General features: G+C 44.1%; 6 protein-coding genes across 6 annotated transcripts; 2 read left to right on the top strand and 4 right to left on the bottom strand.

Annotated features, from left to right (window-relative positions):
- Positions 1 to 673: 673 nt before the first annotated feature.
- On the bottom strand, positions 674 to 2,968 carry AOL_s00210g337 (uncharacterized protein; the record flags this gene model as incomplete). Its single annotated transcript, XM_011129138.1, has 5 exons — positions 674 to 960; positions 1,018 to 1,311; positions 1,377 to 2,482; positions 2,548 to 2,743; positions 2,833 to 2,968. The coding sequence occupies 5 exons, from the start codon at positions 2,966 to 2,968 to the stop codon at positions 674 to 676; spliced, it is 2,019 nt and encodes a 672-aa protein (XP_011127440.1).
- Positions 2,969 to 5,459: 2,491 nt separating this feature from the next.
- On the bottom strand, positions 5,460 to 6,383 carry AOL_s00210g336 (uncharacterized protein; the record flags this gene model as incomplete). Its single annotated transcript, XM_011129137.1, has 1 exon — positions 5,460 to 6,383. The coding sequence occupies one exon, from the start codon at positions 6,381 to 6,383 to the stop codon at positions 5,460 to 5,462; it is 924 nt and encodes a 307-aa protein (XP_011127439.1).
- A 690-nt stretch (positions 6,384 to 7,073) lies between these two features.
- On the top strand, positions 7,074 to 8,063 carry AOL_s00210g335 (uncharacterized protein; the record flags this gene model as incomplete). The annotated part of the gene is made up of 2 exons (XM_011129136.1): positions 7,074 to 7,093; positions 7,148 to 8,063. 2 exons carry the CDS (start codon positions 7,074 to 7,076, stop codon positions 8,061 to 8,063), a joined length of 936 nt encoding a protein of 311 aa, XP_011127438.1.
- A 169-nt stretch (positions 8,064 to 8,232) lies between these two features.
- AOL_s00210g334 (uncharacterized protein) lies at positions 8,233 to 10,239 on the bottom strand (the record flags this gene model as incomplete). The annotated part of the gene is made up of 4 exons (XM_011129135.1): positions 8,233 to 9,127; positions 9,192 to 9,447; positions 9,514 to 9,636; positions 9,708 to 10,239. 4 exons carry the CDS (start codon positions 10,237 to 10,239, stop codon positions 8,233 to 8,235), a joined length of 1,806 nt encoding a protein of 601 aa, XP_011127437.1.
- Positions 10,240 to 11,404: 1,165 nt separating this feature from the next.
- Positions 11,405 to 12,294, bottom strand: AOL_s00210g333 (uncharacterized protein; the record flags this gene model as incomplete). The annotated part of the gene is made up of 4 exons (XM_011129134.1): positions 11,405 to 11,466; positions 11,540 to 11,807; positions 11,882 to 11,935; positions 12,007 to 12,294. The coding sequence occupies 4 exons, from the start codon at positions 12,292 to 12,294 to the stop codon at positions 11,405 to 11,407; spliced, it is 672 nt and encodes a 223-aa protein (XP_011127436.1).
- A 4,128-nt stretch (positions 12,295 to 16,422) lies between these two features.
- Positions 16,423 to 18,527, top strand: AOL_s00210g332 (uncharacterized protein; the record flags this gene model as incomplete). The annotated part of the gene is made up of 4 exons (XM_011129133.1): positions 16,423 to 16,584; positions 16,676 to 16,771; positions 16,848 to 18,354; positions 18,421 to 18,527. 4 exons carry the CDS (start codon positions 16,423 to 16,425, stop codon positions 18,525 to 18,527), a joined length of 1,872 nt encoding a protein of 623 aa, XP_011127435.1.
- Positions 18,528 to 19,293: the final 766 nt, after the last annotated feature.

Genomic DNA, 19,293 nt, shown 5'->3' with positions numbered 1-19,293 from the left:
ATGGAATCTTGCTTGTACCGGTTCATCTTCTAGAGCGAATATGAGGATAAGCTCAAGAAGTTCGGCGATATGAAATGGGCTTCGAACTATCTTGTGGTTTTGTTGTGGCGCTGGCTTGCTTCCGAATGTCCACATGGCCCCTGAGTATTTGAACGCTTTTTTTATTATCATGTCGGTTAGATTATTATTGAATACATAGGAAAGCAAATGTAAAATGGACAGTATCTGTTTATTTGGGTTAAGGAAGTTATATAGGATCGAAGTGGGAGTTTTTATCATTACTCTGATTGAAGGCCTGTTCTCCGTGTTTAGACGGTGTTGGAGACCAGTTCGCCTTGCAAGGTTCGCCTACGTGTTAAATACGTGGTACAAAAGGTTGACTCTTTTGACAATAATCAGATTCGATTATTCCACCACCCTCTTTCACTGCCCCATAATTATCCACAAGGTACTTTTGGATAGTGTATCTAATTCAACAATAAGAGGAAAAGACAGAGAGACAGCAAAAACACCCACATTCCCATGTAAACGATGTCAAAAAAAAAAAGTTGAAAAAAAAGTGTTGGAACAAGAACAAGTTTATCGGCCTCAGCTGGCTGTAAAAAATAATGGAAGAGGCGCTTGTCTGTTCAAATATACAAAGAATAACAATTTAATGACTATCAACTTTCGTTTATAGCTCATCGTGTCCACCCAATGGTTCCTCGTCCGCTGGAGCGCCACCTGGGCCACCAGCGCCACCGTAGAGTTTGCTGGTGATTGGGTAAGCGACGGAGCTGAGTTTCTCCTTGGCCTCATCGAAGTCTTCCTTGGTGGCGGTAGCGGCGTTAGCCTCGAGCCATTCGGTAGCTTCCTTGATAGCGGCGTTGAGCTTCTCCTTGTCTTCCTCTTCGACCTTGCCACCGAGACCTTCCTCATCGGCGACCTGGTTCTTAAGGGAGTAGGCGTAGTTCTCGAGACCTATTCAACCATGTTAGTTATCTTGTTACTGTAATTGTAGCTGGTATTGGTGCTTACCATTTCGGGCTTCGATCTTCTCCTTGACGAGCTTATCTTCCTCAGCGAACTTCTCGGCTTCCTCAATCATGCGGTCAATCTCCTCCTGGCTCAAACGACCCTTGTCGTTCTTGATGGTGATGGACTCAGACTTTCCGGTACCCTTGTCGCTGGCGGAAACCTTGAGGATACCATTGGCATCGAGCTCGAAGGAGACTTCAATTTGGGGAACGCCACGTGGTGCTGGTGGAATGCCGGTAAGCTCGAACTTTCCGAGAAGGTTGTTGTCCTTGGTCATGGAACGTTCACCCTCGACTATTATGCATGTTAGAATCATGTGCACGGAAAAATCCAAACTATGAGCGTAATGGGGAACTTACAAACTTGGATCAAGACGACTGGCTGGTTATCAGCGGCAGTAGAGAAGATCTGGGACTTGCGGGTTGGGATGACAGTGTTTCTCTTGATCAAAGTGGTCATGACACCTCCGGTGGTCTCAATTCCGAGGGTAAGGGCGTTGACGTCCATAAGGACGAGATCTTCAGTACCAGCTTCGTTGGACAAGACACCACCCTGAACGGCGGCACCGTAGGCAACAGCCTCATCGGGGTTAATTCCCTTGGAAGCGGTCTTTCCGTTGAAGAAGTCCTCAAGGAGGGCCTGAACCTTTGGAATACGAGTGGAACCACCAACGAGAACAATATCATCGATCTCAGTCTTCTTGACCTTGGCATCCTTGAGAACCTGTTCAACTGGCTTGAGGGTCTTCTTGAAGAGATCGATGTTCAACTCTTCAAACTTGGCGCGGGTAAGGGTCTCAGAGAAGTCGTTTCCATCGTGGAAGGATTCGATTTCGATACGAGTGGACATCTGGGAAGAGAGAGTACGCTTGGCCTTTTCGACTTCACGCTTGAGTTTACCCATGGCCTTAAGATCCTTCTTGACATCGACATTGTTCTTCTTGTTGTATTGGGCAGAGAAGTGGTTGATGACACGGTAATCGAAATCTTCACCTCCGAGATGGGTATCTCCGGCAGTGGCAAGGACCTCAAAGACACCCTGGTCAATGGAGAGGAGAGAGACATCGAAAGTACCACCACCGAGATCGTAGACGATGATCTGGCGTTCACCTTCTTTCTTATCAAGACCATAGGCGATAGCGGCGGCGGTGGGTTCGTTGACGACACGGAGGATGGTCATACCAGTAATGGAACCGGCATCCTTGGTGGCTTGACGTTGGGCGTCATTGAAGTAAGCTGGGACGGTAACAACGGCGTGGGTAACCTTCTTTCCGAGATAGCTCTCTGCGATTTCCTTCATCTTGCCCAAAACCATGGCGGAGATCTCCTCAGGGCTGAAAGTACGGTCAGCACCGTTGACTTCGACCTTGACATGTGGCTTTCCGTCCTTGTTAACAACGTCGAATGGGAAGTGCTTGATGTCCTTCTGGACATCAGATTCGCTGAACTTTCGGCCAATGAGACGCCTGCAGGTTTCACGTTAGGCAATGAATATCAAGAATGAATGCTACCATGGAGATTAGAAACTTACTTGATATCGAAGATGGTTCGCTTGGGGTTAGCGGCGGCTTGATTCTTGGCGGCGTCTCCGACTAATCTTTCGTCGTCGGTGAAGGCGACCCATGATGGAGTGATACGGTTACCCTGGTCGTTGGCGATGATTTCGACTTTACCCTTCTGCATGACACCGACACAAGAGTATGTGGTGCCCAAATCGATACCGATAACTGTGGAATCATGCAAGCCAGTTAGCAAACCGTATCTTGGATAGGCATCGCGATGCCGGTTGGTATGGTGCACTTGGAGGGGTTCTTACCGGTTCCATAGCTGTCAGCAGTATCATTGGTGTTAGCATCTGCGTGAGCAGTGCCTATTAATGCCAGAGGAGCGACAAATAGTAAAAAGAGGTAGAACAATGTGCTCCAGGCGGAGAAGCCTGTTTTCTGTGCCATGATGGCTTTTTTGAGGGGGGGTATCTAGTCTATCGAAGCAGGAACAAATAAGAAGAGAAGAAAAAGGTATTCGTTAAAATCGTGGGACACAAGCTACGATGAGGACGGCGATGACCAGAGCTCTCGAAGCAGACAGGTCAATTGCAATGTCGGCAGTGGTTGAGAGAGATGAAAGATGAGGTTGAAAGGAAGAAAGGAAGAGGGTGAATGGATGGACGACCAAATATTATTTATGTGTCGTTAGCTGTCCTGAGCACAGCACCAAAACACAGTACAGGCCAGCGTAGCATAAAAATTCGTTCTGGAAGCCCGCAGTAGAAACGACACATCCATGAAAGCAGCCCAATCAGACACGATTCATTAAGCAGGGGTCCTGCAATGGGCTCTATCGATAGAGACACCATTTCGAAATGTATGTTTCCTGCAAGGTGGCCTGTCCCCACTAATTGAGGGAGGTTCTTAGTTTGGCCAGGTACTTACTTACTGGCTGACTTACATCGATCTAGGGATGCCGTCATGTGCACTACACTTAAGCTTACTCAGTCCCACTCATATTACTCCCCACAGCGATTCGCCCCCAATTTTCACGATTTCTAATCCCTTCACTTACTCATACGGAGTATATTATACAGGGGCCTTCTTCACAGCCTATTTTTCAACATTTTTCAACATTCATGCGCATTTCGAGGCAAATTCGTAAGTTCTTGGCTCAGTTATCCACAGAAAATGAGGTTGGCTTCCTGCAAAGTGGCCTCTTTGCGGGGTGTCTTGGCGCTCAGTTCTCCCGCCGCATTTCTTTGTTCCAGATCTTGTAACCTGGCCTCTTCTCAGACACTTTCCCTCTATTTCTGACAACCGACCGCCCGAATTTGCCGCCGCCACCCCAAGGCATTTTGGTTATTCCGTTTGGACGATGAACTTACTCTGTAACTACTTGTTGGTTCATTGCTGTCCTCTTTTGTCCTATTCGTGCCCGTGGCGGATAAAAGTTACGGCGGGTCGTGCGACTCAAGCTTAGTGCCGTGCCATGCCATACTCTGCCATGCAATAAAACTGCGATGACCAATGCGATGGTGGCGTAGATGATTTGATGCCACCACATCCTTATTTTTATCTTTATTTTATCTTTACTTTATTTTATTTTTTCTTATTTTTATTTTCGCAGGACGAATTTGGGCATCGATGGAGGGAATGATGTATGTACTCCTGCTGTACATACATAGGTTCGCGCTTCGGAGCTAAAATCCGTACCTGATATGACTCCATCTGCAGGTCATGCCATGGTAGCCTTTTCAAAATGCTTGTTTTTTCTATCCCCCGCATAGACCTGCACTGCTGTACAGCTGCCCTGAACATCCAACAGACAATAGTTGTCGCTTTTTTTTTTTTGAGCCTCAAAGTCTCAGGGAAGGGTAGTTAAAAATTAACCCTCACGTTTAAACTAACTATACCCATGTTTAGGACGTTTCGATCGACCCGAATTCCCGTCAAAGTTGTACATCGGGTCGAGGCTCTGAAACGGCTGGTCGGGATCGCTCAAATTAGCAGTTTGAGCAAGCAAGTTGGAGTTTGAATGCGATTTCAATCCCATTGGTCGAATTGCCACGTTTCACATTCTCAAGAGTACGCAAAGAAACTGTACTACTGAAAAGCGATATGAAACTTACCGTTATGACTGCTTGAGTAGTGAAATGACTGTGCCTACTTACTTTTCATGGTTTGTTGCCTTGTTTCCTTCATATAGGATGCTGTGCCGTATAAAAACATCTAGGAGCTCGTATTAACAAAACTTTGAAGTCACTTCCTCGCCCCCGGCGCATAAACTAGAAATCTAAGCCTCGAACATCGAGCTTCCAGAATATACCATGCGATATGTCCACGTGGCCAGTTTACCGGCTTTCGGTTTATCTTCGCGGTTCTTCATGACGTTAGATTTACTCAGTTCAAAATGATAAGTGGAAGACAAACTATTGTGAGAAATACTATGATTTAATTGAAATAACATCATCATATTATTATCGTAACGATATAAATAGAGTTGATGTATTTGTAAGTATGTATGTACAATCGAAACATGAAATTGGTTCCTTTTGGTCTCGTTGGTACCAGGTTCCTTTGGTCGATCAAGAGTCTTTATACGACGCAATGTAATCGTCATGAAAACCTTTTGCTCTTGATCTAACTAGTATACTATACATGCTACGTTTTGGTATTCTTCAGTTATGCCTGAGGGGATCATTAGTTATAAATCCTTTGGAGTCATGTATACATTATAGTGGATTGGTTGGTTACATTCGCTATAGAGGTGGGAGCGAGTGGTGTAAGAAAAGAGGCAGAACATCAAAGGGTTCAATTAAACCATGAATCAAAGAAAGGGCTACTATCATAGATGGTCTTCTCATTCTATATGCACCCGGTGTCTACGATTTTCATAACCAGAAGATGATTCTCGGAGGGTCCTAGCCCTACATATAGTTTCAGAATTGAATCGCTACGACAGAACCAAATTATCGATCAACCTGACAGTTCCTTCCTCCTCTTCTCTCGGCAAAACCCACATCGCCGCACTCAGAATCACCCCTTTACCCTTCTCCACAACATCCACTTCCTCCAATAACTGCGGCTCATTCAAACTCACATAATCTAGCTTGACTTCACTCCCTGCATTATCAACCACTTCCCTCGCCTTCTTCAATAACACACTAGCCCTATTCTCTCCGCCGTTGTACATCTCTTCTACTGCCTTTAAGGCTTTGTATATAACAATAGCCACTTCTCTTCTTCTGCCCTTCAGGTAAACATTCCTAGAACTCATCGCCAATCCATCTTTTTCTCTTTCTGTGGGAATGACTCTTAACTCGATGTCAAAAAGCAAATCCAATAATAGCCTTCTGATAATAACCGTCTGTTGAACATCCTTCTGTCCAAAGTATACTCTATTCGGATTTGTAATATTAAAAAGCTTTGTACAAACCGTTGCCACCCCTCTAAAGAAATGTGGTCGAGTACCACCTTCCAGCTTCGCAGATAACGGAATAACTTCGACAAAAGTACCCACTTGCTGATCTCTCACCAGTGGAATCCCAGCAGGGTACATTTCCGCAACAGTTGGGACGAATACAGCAGAAACCCTCCCGGGAACATCATCCGGTAACGAAGCATTCAGCTCCTCTAATTTCTCCAAATCCTTCTCTAGTGTCTTTGGATACGAAGCTAGATCCTCGGTTGGTGAGAATTGCGCGGGGTTGAGAAAGATAGTGACAACCACGTGCGTATTCTCGGATGCTGCGGCACGAGCGAGAGATATATGACCGGCGTGAAGGGCACCCATTGTTGGGACTACACCGACTGTAGACGTCGGCGGGAGAGAGTACCGCCAGGCACGGTAGGTTGAGACGGCATGATACGTCTGCATTTTGGTGGAGTATGTTCTTGTTCGTAGGGTTAATTTTATAGTGGGTATAATGTATGTAGATTGTTTATGGGAAGCTGCTGTGCGCAAGGAACTAGAATGGTAAGTTAACGCTCTGAAGTTTTATCAAAAAGTTCATGAATGTGAAATGGTGGGACAAATGCATACCAGGTTTATATAATACTACTCTTCGAAGCGCACAAGACCTTAATGTAGAGAGCATATTAAGCTTAAGGCCGAGACTAAGCAAAGACCCGAGGTACTTAATTTACTACTTATACCAAAGGGAAAAAGTAAAAAAGTAAAAAAAGAGAGAAGTCCGAATTCGGCGCCCGTTATACAGCTGCATATACCGAGGAATCCGGAGAATTTAGTGTCCCAACTGGCTGCCACATGGTTGTGTGTTCAAGTTCAGGAATCGAATCTGGGGAAGCTTTTTCGGTGTCGGCTCTTTCTGATATATCCGTGCACCGCCACATAAACCAGGATCTGAATCCTGATATGTGGCTAGTGAGATTGCTTGGTATTCGCCACATCGCGTCGCATTTGGTTCCTTTAGCTTTCGATGCTCACTTAGCTTCAATCGCCACTGCCTCCCAACATCACACATAGTTTCGCAGACCACATATTATTGTCACCAAATCGCACCGAAATTTGAACTTCGCACAATATTATACATAATAATTTGTAATCATGGGTAATGACGGTGGCAGGTAAGTTTCCGCTCAAAATCTCATCTTCAACAATACTAACTCTTGAACCTCTAGCATCCCTACCCGTCGAGAACTCGTCAAATCTCCCACCCGTCGCAAGACAACCTCCGAACTCCGTTCGCAATCCTCCCAGAATGCGACTTATCACTGGTCCTTCTGTCCTCTCTCAAAAACACCTCTGAAGTCACCGGTAGTCTCAGACTCCCACGGCCGATTATTCAACAAGGACGCGGTAATAGAATGGTTAATAACGCCCGAAAAGTTCGGAGATGGAGAAGAAGTTATGAAAGTCTCTGGTGTGAAAGGGTTGAAGGATATCGTGGACGTGAAGTTTGAGGCTGGCGAGGAGAAGGATAGAGATGACGAAGTTGTCAACGGTGGAATTATGAATGGGAATGTGAACAGTGGGAGGAAAGAGGTTTGGGTCTGCCCTATCACCAGGAAGGAATTGGGACCGGGGACTCATTCCGTTTATTTAATACCATGCGGCCACGCATTCGCTGAGGCGGCAGTCAAGGAGATCAAGGAGGAAACATGTTTGGTTTGCTCCGAGAAGTTCGACAAAGAGGATGGAGTGGTTAAGATTAATCCTACAGAAGATAAGGATATCGAGTCGCTAAAGAAGAGGAGAGAAAGATTAGCAGCTTCAGGGCTAAGCCATTCGTTGAAGAAAGGCTCTAGCAAGAAGAGAAAGAACAAAGATAAGGAACGGGAGGAGAAGGACGGCGACAAAAGGAAAGAAAAATCAAATGGCGAATCGAAAGAAAAGAAACCGAAACCATCGACAGTGAGCGATATCGCGTCGAAGGTCCTTGGCGATGTTGAAGAACGGGCTAAGAGACGTAAGATGGAGATGAGCGATAACGTTAAGAGTCTCTTCACAAACGACAAAGACCCCAATGGCAAGAAGCCAAAAGACGGGGACTTCATGACCAGAGGGTTTACCATGCCAGTGAAGGGAGGGAGATAATACTCTCTTTCAATAGTAAATGTATTATAATGGTGGGTTTGGCGTTCGGTTTCACGGAGTCTACGATAGAGAGCATTCCTTTCCAATCTAATGATAGTTGATTCTAACGACTTTGTATTACTTTGTTTTCTTTGCATATACTCAATTATACAGTCGTAGGGCATACCTACTAATTTGCCCTTTCCATCTTCGCTAAAACTTCATCCTCTAGCTGCTTCAAAACCCCACTCCTCAAGAAGGGCACTTCAACCCCTACTACCTCCCTTGTAGTCCCATTCAACCAAAAGACAATTCTATCAATTGGCTGACCCCCGTATTGCAATAAATCATAGGTCTGCCAAGTATTGCATCCCTTCGCAAAAGCTCCCGCACTTGGTAGCTCTGATTTTTTATCACTTCCAATCTCTCCCGTAACTTCCATCGCGATTCTCCAATCCTCTTTGATAATTCTATGGCTACTATGCCCTTGTGATGTCGATACCTCCATAGGATATATTCTGAAATCCTTAGATAAGGGACCAAGGCTAACCTTCTGAGACTCCCATATTATCGCAATCGCTTCTAGTATATCAGATCCATTCCTGACCAAGGATTCGAGCTTAACCCCTGGTCCGTTATCTATGGTAAAATTGGCTAAAACGCCTTCATTGCCCTCGTTACCACCGAAAAGCCCTGTATACTTAGTAGCTTCACTCCTAGCAGCTTCTTCGACCGCCGGGATCAACATAGCAACCGTAGCTTCAGCAATTGGATATAGGGCCTCAGTATCTCCCGCTGTAAGTACCACAAATCCCACACCATATTGGTCAATAATTCCAATCCTGGAGACATAGCCATATGCACCCCCATCTTTGGCGTAGATATCGATGGTATGCGGGTGTGCGGGTGTGAGATTTGTTGTTCTGTATATTTCCCAAGGGAGGCCGACGGAATATTGAAGATTTGGGGTTGAGGATGTGGGTTTTAGCCATTTTCTGAGGGTAGAGTGTGGAAGAAGGGATTTGTTCAAGATCGAAAGTGCGAGGGCTGACAGGTCGTTGATGGAAGAGTATAGGCCGCCGCCACTGTTTTATTCTAGTCAGTACAGATTGTATTTGCAACCTCCAAGGAAGGTAGAGAAGAACTTACGGAGCAGTAAATCCATAATCAGCCCCCCATCCATTATCGACTGGTGGAATAACGGCCCTTTCAGTTTGACCGGGTGAGGCACCCGTGTTCTTCAACTTCAACGGCTTGACGACTAACTCATCGAGCAATGTCGTATAATTCTCCCCTGTTGCGTTTTGTAACGCTAGCGATATCAAAGTAAAAGACAAGGTCGAGTATACAGCTCTTTCACCAACTGCAGTTACCGGATGGATTTTTGTTACTCCTTCAAGGAGTTCTGTCCGAAAAATTTATTGTTTAGCTAATACGATTCGACATGAAATCCTGAACCGGTTTCACCCACGCTGTCTAGTACACGCTTTGTTCAATCCTGCCACGTTACAAGGCGGAAAGTCACTCTTATCAACCGATGGGAATCCTAGCTGTTGATACAATCGTATCAAATCATATATTTCCGGAAACCCATCTTAAATTGTCGTTTCATATTAGCCATATGGCATCTCTAGGATCTCTAAAGCGAAGAAAGAAGAAACTCACAATTAGGACCCATTCCGGCCAAATGTTCCCCGAGATCCCTTAGCGTAACATCTTCCCACCTGATCAAACTCTCCTTCTTCCTCAGTTCCGGTAAATATTTCGTCACTTTATGGTCCAAATCAACTCCACCCTTCAACAATACCACATCGGAGAACAATTTCGAAATTGAACCGATCAGGAACTGTGAATCGCCGTTGATTTCCTTTGTTCCTTCTTTGTTTGCGGGGCTTAGATGGGTGTATGTGTATATTGGCTTATTCGCTGAATTGGAGTGGTCGAGGGATACGAATGCTACGGCGAAAGAAGTATTTATAGTGTTGAAACCTGCGGATATATCACCGGATATTGCGGCATTGAAGTATGAGGATAGTTTTGAGGTTGCAGATTTGAATGCTGGGTAATTGCAGACGTTGGTAGGACGGGGTAATAGTGCGCCTTCAACTGCACATCGTGGAGCAGTTGGTGTTTCAAGAGAGATTGAAGTAATTGAAAGAATAGAAATTATAATACTGGGAAATGCTCTTATAATCATTTTGAAAATGACAATATTGGACAACTAGACTAAATATTAGATATGCATATGAGGTCTGTATATCAATACAAGAACATGACTTTCAGGAATATCCAAATAATCTAGGGTGATGTCGTAGCAGTTTTATATAGCACACGCGGCACATCCCGAGTTTGTATTCATACCTCCCATATATAAAACACAAAGATCTCCAGCCCATTGAAAGCCTTCCGCAAAGCCCTCCATTCTGTATTAACGTTATCCCAACTGCAATCCGCAGCTCTTTCGTCATACGCATGTCGTCGAAATAATCTTGGCAGGTCTGCGTTGCGTGGGATTTAAGCAGATCCCAAGATTTCGGTTCGTCGGCGGCTGAAAGGATCTCAGATCCGGACCAGGGGGGTATGAGCTTAAGCTTGTTTCTCTTGTATACTAGATTTTTGATTGGTTCGATCTTGCCACTGAGAATCTTCCCGTAGTCGTTTTTTCTTTCTTGCTTGATACGAGCATTTTGGGAAATCCCTGCGGCCGGTTCATGTTAATCTCGTTAGGTAATCTCGCATTTTGACATAGTGGCGAAGCCAAAGTCGGATCGGTGATCGGTACTTATGGAAAATAGAACCTGAGGAAAATATCAAAAGTCTATTGGAATCCTATATACCAGAAAAGATCTAAGAAAAGTCCTCCTTTCCGGAATGAAAAAATCCGAGGAAGAGGGCCAGGATAAGAGTAGAGACGTCGTTTTATCTGCAACCAGCACATGCCTTTGAATCATTACGAAAGCTGGAAGCCGAAAAGAAAAAGAGAGAAAAATAATAATATGTTTTGCCCAAAGCAGCCAGTAAAAGACATACACCCCAGCGAGCTTATCCCCGAGAATCATATCGTGCCATGCTGTGTGATTCTGTTCATTAACGCCAAACCAATAAAATAACCCCTATAATTCGAAAAAGAAATTGAGGCCAGGAACTTTTGTACAAGGTAGTGTAGTATTTTTGTTCAGTTGTAATCTTTGAAACTGAAGCGTGAGGTCGAGGAAGAAGGTAGGAGAAAGAAATGAGAGGAATGACGTTTAGGTTGAGGTATGGTAGCGGGGAGAGTAATCCGGGGAAGTTCATTATGTAAATGCATCGTAGCGTCCTATCTATCTCGCCGACAGGCCTTTGTAATTCCGTGAATCCATAGATTAAGCCAGCGATCCTTGTTGTTCCATTTGTTGTGGTAGTGGTGGTGGGGTCAAAAGTCGTCCTATAGAAAATCACTGTTAGCCCTCACCCACTCAATTTTTTTCCTAGATGATAATCTTGCAGGAGAAACATACCAAGTCCAATACCGACACCTTCAATAACGGCCAGTAGAATAGCACAACCAATAGCCGAATTTCTAGCACTCTTGTAACCTCCACGAATAGCTAAAGCACCACCGGTGAAAAAGCCAGCAATAATGGCATTGTACGGATCTTCCTTCTTGCGGATTCCCTTGACGGCGCAATCGAATGTACCGAAAAGACCACCCCAGACACCGAAGTTTCCGCCTAATACCGGGGCACGAGCCTTGATTGCTGTTATGGCACCGATTCGTCGTTCGCCCTGAAGTCCAAGGTGGGGTGTGTTAGCATCACAATATTGTGCCCAACGGAGTTTCTTTCGAAAGTCGAACATACCATCGGCGAGTTACGGAAACCTTTTACACCGTGCCATACTGCGCCTCCAATAGCCTAAATACCGCCGATTTACGTTAGTCATGGCTCTCGATACCGAAAACTTTGGAGGAGAGGTCCAAGCATACACCCATGGAGAAAGCACCACCAAAATCATTGAAGATAACCCAAGGGCACGGGTCTCTTGTGTGATCCATTGCGAAGGACGTAGAAGATAGGTTTTGATAAAGCTGAGTGCGGCTTTGTGGGTATCGTCTGTTGTCGGTTGATGTTACGCAGATGGAGGGGAAGGAACGGTGGGAGGGGAGCTGGATAGAAGACGGAGGAAGAATTGTTGCGCCGAGGATGGAAATTTCGATCATAAAATTCTGAAGGCAAATTCCAGAATGGGCCGCGCCAAGACACAGCTGTTGCATTCTGTACCCCAACACAAGTTGTATCTCATCACCAGGCTCTCAATCGATCAGGTTCTGGAACAAGTTTAGGGGTTCTCCAGCTCTCAGGTTTCTTTTGAAAGAACCTTCCAGAGATGGACACAAGACAATGGAACCGTTTTTCTTTGATATGTGTGGATTTATACTAGTAGTTCCATGCAAAGACATATGTAAATATATTTCTGCAGATTTCGAAGTTGTTGTAAACCATAGTATATCCTCAACTCCAACTTCAGTATTGTCTTATTCGACACAAAGAAGGTTATTAATACAAATACCCAAAACACGACGTATATCTAATATCTTCTGGCTCTACATCTATATCCGTCTCTCGCAAAGCTAAAGCGGGGAGCTCTTCAAGCTATTTATCATATTGATGACAAAGATGTCACATAAACTTCTACTCTATGACCAGGTTGCCCCATACCTATAGGTTAACTGACCGACAAACTACCGGCATACCTCTTCCATGAAATTAAATACACACTGCTGGATTATTATATCAACCTGAAATTTAATGAACTAGAAATATGGTTCCGTTTTTGCGATCTCACCTCAAGCAAACCACCCCGTTTATTAGTTACCTCCTGGACAAACTTCTTGTAAAGAAGTACAACACCGGAATCGATACCTGATGCCTGACTTTCCAGTCTAGATAATATTAATTCCGGAGTCTGGAAGCTTTCGATGGGAAGCTAGTATCGACACATTTCCTCACATCCACGAACAAAAGATGTTTACAGCACACTATGTCACCTTAGAAACCAAGAGATGCGGAACTTTCAAAGCAACCTCTACACCCATACTAGGATTACGATTAGCAGTAGCTCTAGCGATAGGCCTTGCTTTTATGCTTTATTACCACTAGAGACCCCGAGAACATACAAATCTGCGGAAATATCATGAAGGATTTAACGTTTAATTCAGAGACATAGGTTTTATGACCCAACCTGGATTCACAAAATATCCAAGTGGCTCTAAAACGTTGCCACAGAATGTGGGATCCTCAAAACTTATGTTTATCGACAACAACAGGAGTTGCTATGGTCGACGTAACCTTCGGACGAGCTCTTTTAACTCAGAGCTCCGCATGATGATATCACAGAAAAGCTGCTCGACAGGAAGTATGCTTAATACTATATATCTGCGGGTCCGCATACGTATTCGTCGTGTTTTAAAGACACGACCACGGCTAGAACATGCTTGTTCTCGAAAAAACATATAAGAATATATAAGCTTACGGTATTGGGGTCATTACCCTCGTATAGGCTTCGCATAGCTCCTGGACGAATAATAGTGGTGCTCTTTGAGAGAGACTATTCCTAATTACATGTAAAAATCCAGTGTAACATACCAACGATGACTATCGGGTCAAGCTGCTCGCAATGGCACGCAGTATCTACCTAGGTACTTAAACCTATATAAGAAACCCAACTTTGCAATTGAAGAATATTTTGCCCATGAATGCATCAAGAGAATAGGGCACATTATGTGCGGCCCAGAGCCACACAATCTAATCCAAGCTGCAATATGTAATAATGCAAGAGATCTGACGTTAACCCTAGCCTCGAACCCCTATTGCAATATTTTGTCCTGGGTATGTTAATTATTCATGCTCTTGTTTTCCAGGGCCATGAATAACAATATCTATATGAAATCTGTATAATTATTCACCCTCATGCTCACTACGCATCGACGTACCTCATGGAGGATACGACATGGTGTCGCAACTAGTTAGCATATTGACTTCACCTATGATGAACACAAACTATGTATCGACAGCGACAATTTATACCAAAGCTACCTAATTATAGCTATATAGGGCATGCTGCCCTTTGTGACGTCTGGGAACGAGACCGGCATAAGGTATATATGGAAGGCAATTAATCAACATGCGAACGTCGACATCTTAGACCCGATGTCTAAGGTCCATTAAAAGATTCCGCCGATTTTAATAGATAATTAAAGTATAGGAGTGCTCGTTCGATGGCTTACGGTGCCATCCAGGGATGTATCGTGATACACATGCGATTTACTAGCCGGATAATTTCCTATCATCATCAGAAAACATGGATTTGGAGGCTCCCTTGGGTACAGAAATTGGACACGCAAAATAGAGCATTCTAGGAACCTTGCAATCATTGACTGCCTAGCTAGTATTTCAAACGTGGTAAGGCCTATCAACTTCCCTTGGACACCTTCAGGGAGAGCCGCAGCCAATGTTATGGCCTGGGCCTCGCCTTCTTGTCGAATATACTAAGTTTCGAATTCGAGCTAGCTGCGGATGCATACCAGACTGCGGTCATATTGAATACGGAATGGATGGGCCCCGGAGAAAGAGTCCTTGTCTCGACTGTAATAATATGGACGAGGGAGTAACTATATCTGATATATGTGGAAATTTGGAAGATATTTGCTACGGTATAGTTGAACCTATGACAACCGGCTCCACGTCTAGGGAATCTTCAGACAATACTGTATATTAGTCTGTATAAGTAATGAATTTCCCCGCAAAATAGCTTAAGGTCATGGAGTCCTGGAGGTACAACCATACTACAGATACCTTGTTCTCTACGCAGCCACTCAAAATGGATGCTGCACACCTTATATATTTACACTTTTACAATAAAGGGATGACAGGATCTATTGGGTAAAAATCATATTTGGAAATATAATGAAGGCGACATTGATTTTTAAATGGCAGGGGTTTTGTTCAGCGAGAGCATGTCATTATCGCAGATATATATACCATAACTAAGGCCAAAATCCTCGGCGAATGTGGGATAACCCCCTTCTCCCTCTTCCCCTCCCATATCAATCAAACAAATACTTTATACTGTGGTATTGTCGTATACGCGCATCAGCCTCTTCATGGTTAGAATAAATTCCCAGATGGTACTGATCTTGTTTTGTAATTTTAGAACTAGGTTTCGATACGTTGCCTAATCCCCCCCCAGATCTTCACGATACCTGACAAGAGCATCTAAGAATGTTTTCTATAGATAGTCTTCAATGGGGAAGAGTTTAACTGAATAAATTAATAATTTCGATACTTCCGATTTATAATAGTCTAGCTATAGTCCATTTGCAACTAGACTACGGCTAGCTGTAGTATAATAACATAACCATAACCATAGAAAAGTGCAATAGGTTCATGAATTCATGGATATAGGATGTCAATTGTTTAATGTTTATAACATCTGCATCATTTCATTCAGTTATATACGCTATTTATAGTAGATAGGCATGTTGATACGGTAAACGCATAATGGTATCCTAAGCCTCCGAGAATTCGAAGTTTCAAATAGAATTTCTTAAATTTATCAGTAACAAAATATTAACCATGCATTTCTTCTTAGTACGTCAGCCAATAATATTGAGCCAGAATATTTATATTTTTCGGCAACTGCCAACGAAGAAAAAAAGAACTTGTAGATGCATCATCCTAATAATAGCTTTAATCAAAATTATATTTAATATTTTACTTCTGTGTCTCCTCCATGGCCAATGTGTAATTAAAACACCCCCAACGGATACAGATTGTTTTAGACAGACAGCTGGCCGATATCGCTAAAAAGTATATTTATAATTTACCGAGCCGAGCAAGAGAAAGAAAGAGCAGGTCCAGTCGAACGTTACTAGCACCACAGTGTCAAGATTGGAAGTTTCTATACTTCTATCTTTAATATAAAATCAGACTAGCTTCTATCTTTGTATAATCGATTCTATGGAATGACTGTCCTACTTTCTCTCGATTCTATATATACTCTGAAATATAGAAAGTTCTAAGTTGAATTAATCGAATTGGGCTAAAGTTAGTCACATCGACGACAACACATTCCAATCGCCGCCGACGTGCGAACAAAGTTCCCAATCGAGACAAAACCCCACCACGATCTGCCCCGCCAAATTTTTTTATCAAGTCCAACCATCCCATCGATTCCATTCCTTTGACTCACACCTACCCATTCTCATATAAAAGAAGGTCTTCGTCCCCACAATCTACAGCTTCTTTTATTTCATCTGCTTCTAGCATACTAACTTCCTATAGCTTTAAACAGTTATCGAATCATTGTATTAATACCAATTGACCGAGAAGGAACAAATACCATGGCAGATTCAAGTGCCGCAGCAGCTGCGGGGCCATCCGCCCCACCAACGGAAGGTGTCGCCAACCTCCACCTCGACGAAGCTACCGGCGAAATGGTTTCCAAGTCTGAGCTTAAGAAGAGACTTAAGCAAAGAGAGAAGGAGGAAGCTAAGCGTAAGAAGGTATATTACAATCACAGTCCTTTCATCCAATTGAAAGAACTAGTTTTTAGTTTCAACAGTGCATGTACTCACCGTATATTGTCCATTATAGGATCAAGAAAAGAAGGCTAGCGGTGCCGCTGAACCATCCAAGAAGAAGGCAGGCTTAGTAGACAAGAGTGCTGAAGAGGCCGAATTAACACCAAACGTATATATTCCTCCCCGGTACCATCTTTCTCCCTCTACCTGCACGCATCTCTAACTTTACCTTAAAAAAACTACAGCAATACTTCGAGCTCCGATCCCGGACAATCAATAACCTTCGAACAACCAAGAACCCGAACCCATATCCACACAAGTTCCACGTCAAGGACACAATTCCAGACTTCCTCTCCAAGAACAACGACCTCAAGCCTGGTGAAGAAAGACCAGAAGTCTCAGTCGCCGTAGCAGGTCGTGTCTACGCCTACCGTTCCTTTGGTGACAAGCTTCGATTCTATGAAATCCGTTCAAACGGTCATAGAATCCAAGCTGTTGCATCTGCCGCACACGCCCAGGGTGCCGAATTCGCTGCTCAACATGAATACCTTCGTCGTGGTGATATTGTCGGTATCGTCGGTTTCCCAGGATACACAAACCCCAAGGGTGCCAAGGAAGGTGCTGCCGGTGAACTTTCAATCTTCGTCCGAGAGATCACCCTCCTATCGCCATCTCTACACATGCTTCCAACCGAACACTTCGGCCTTAAGGACCAAGAAACTCGTTACCGTCAAAGATATCTCGACTTGATCATGAACCAACGTACTCGTGAAACCTTCGTCACCCGATCCAAGATGGTCAGCTACATCCGCAGGTACTTCGACGAGCGTGAGTTCGTCGAAGTCGAAACCCCAATGATGAACGCCATTGCCGGTGGTGCCACCGCAAAGCCCTTCATCACCCATCACAACGAACTAGATATGAACCTATTCATGCGTGTTGCTCCAGAATTATACCTCAAGATGTTGGTAGTCGGTGGTTTGGAAAGAGTATACGAAATCGGAAGACAATTCAGAAACGAAGGTATCGATCTAACACACAACCCTGAATTCACAACATGTGAGTTCTATATGGCATACGCCGATGTCAACGATGTTATGGATATGACCGAAGAACTTGTTTCTGGACTCGTCAAGTACGTCACTGGTGGACACCAAACCAAGTTCCATACCCAATCCGGAGAGGTCTATGAAGTCAACTGGGAGAAGCCGTGGCGAAGAGTCGATATGATGACCGAACTCGAAACGGCTACCGGCAAGAAGTTCCCCCCTGGCGATCAACTACATACCATGGAAACCAACGAGTTCCTTAGGAACTTGCTCAAGGAACTCAAGATCGAATGTACCCCACCTCTCACCAATGCCAGAATGTTGGACAAGCTCGTCGGAGAATTCATTGAAGAAACCTGCATCAACCCCACTTTCATCACAGGACACCCACAGATGATGTCACCTCTCGCCAAGTATCACAGATCGAGACCAGGTCTTTGTGAAAGATTTGAGGCTTTCGTTTGTAAGAAGGAGATCGTTAACGCTTATACCGAGTTGAACGATCCTTTCGATCAGAGATTGAGGTTCGAAGAGCAGGCTAGTCAGAAGGCACAGGGTGATGATGAGGCACAGTTGATCGATGAGAACTTCTGCACAAGTTTGGAGTATGGTTTGCCACCTACTGGTGGATGGGGTATGGGTATTGATCGTATGGTTATGTTTTTGACCGATCATTACAGTATCAAGGAGGTCTTGGCTTTCCGTAAGTTGCTCTCTTCATTCTTTGTTTTCTATTAAGTGATTGATCAAAAGCTAACGGAATATATAGCATTCATGAAGGACGATGGACAGGACAAGAAGTTCGCATCCGAGGTTGTGGGTATCAAGCCACAGGAAGCCGATGCTACCGGAGAGCTTCAGGCTCCTGGGAAGTAAATCTAATCAGCCTGAAAATATAAAGCCGCCCGCTCTAGAACAGCAAGATATTATAAAGGTCGCTACTACAAGTTTGAATCAGTAGCAGTATTCTTTACATTATTATTATTACTATTATCATTAGTTTCTGTCTCTCTGTTTCTTTTATAAGTGTAGCTGGTAGATGCTACAATATGGATGTTTAGAGACGATAAATGCACATTAGTTATGCATCATTTTTTTTTTGATTCCAGGAGCCTTAAGTACAGGATGTGATGTAGCTTTGGAATTCCAGTAGCCATTGTAGCGTAGTCGTGGGGAAAACACGACTAATTAGTAGATTGTAACCCGAGGCTGATGATTATGACGGGATAGAACCTTGGGCGTCCAGGCGACTGTTCTCTTCAACCTGTGTGAATACTACCCTCTATAGTTGGAGAGAGGGTAGTATTCTTCTAGCGAAGATGTGAGGCCCTGATAGTCGGACATGACGAATAGTTCCTTCCCGAAGGATGGATTCAGGTGTGCTTTTTTCTGTGTGAGAGACATGAGGAGCGAGGGTGCTAGGGATGCAAGGAAGTATAGGTGCAAGGTGTACGGAGTAGCTAGAGGGAGGCGTAAAGGTGTAGGAGTGTAATAGTGCAGGTGTGTAGTGGTGTAGGGTTATAGCAGTGTGGGGGTGTGGAAGTGTATGAGTGTAGAGGTAGAAAAGAGAATGAAGACCACAAGAATTCGGCTTCGAAACCTTCGATCATGGAAAAGAAGGATACAGAAATAAAGAAAAACC

The sequence above is a fragment of the Orbilia oligospora genome (genome assembly GCF_000225545.1).
Source record: "Orbilia oligospora ATCC 24927 unplaced genomic scaffold scaffold00210, whole genome shotgun sequence".
In the NCBI taxonomy this organism is placed as follows: domain Eukaryota; kingdom Fungi; phylum Ascomycota; class Orbiliomycetes; order Orbiliales; family Orbiliaceae; genus Orbilia; species Orbilia oligospora.
The sequence above is the reverse complement of the archived record's forward strand: the minus strand, read 5'-3'. Positions and strand labels throughout refer to the sequence as shown.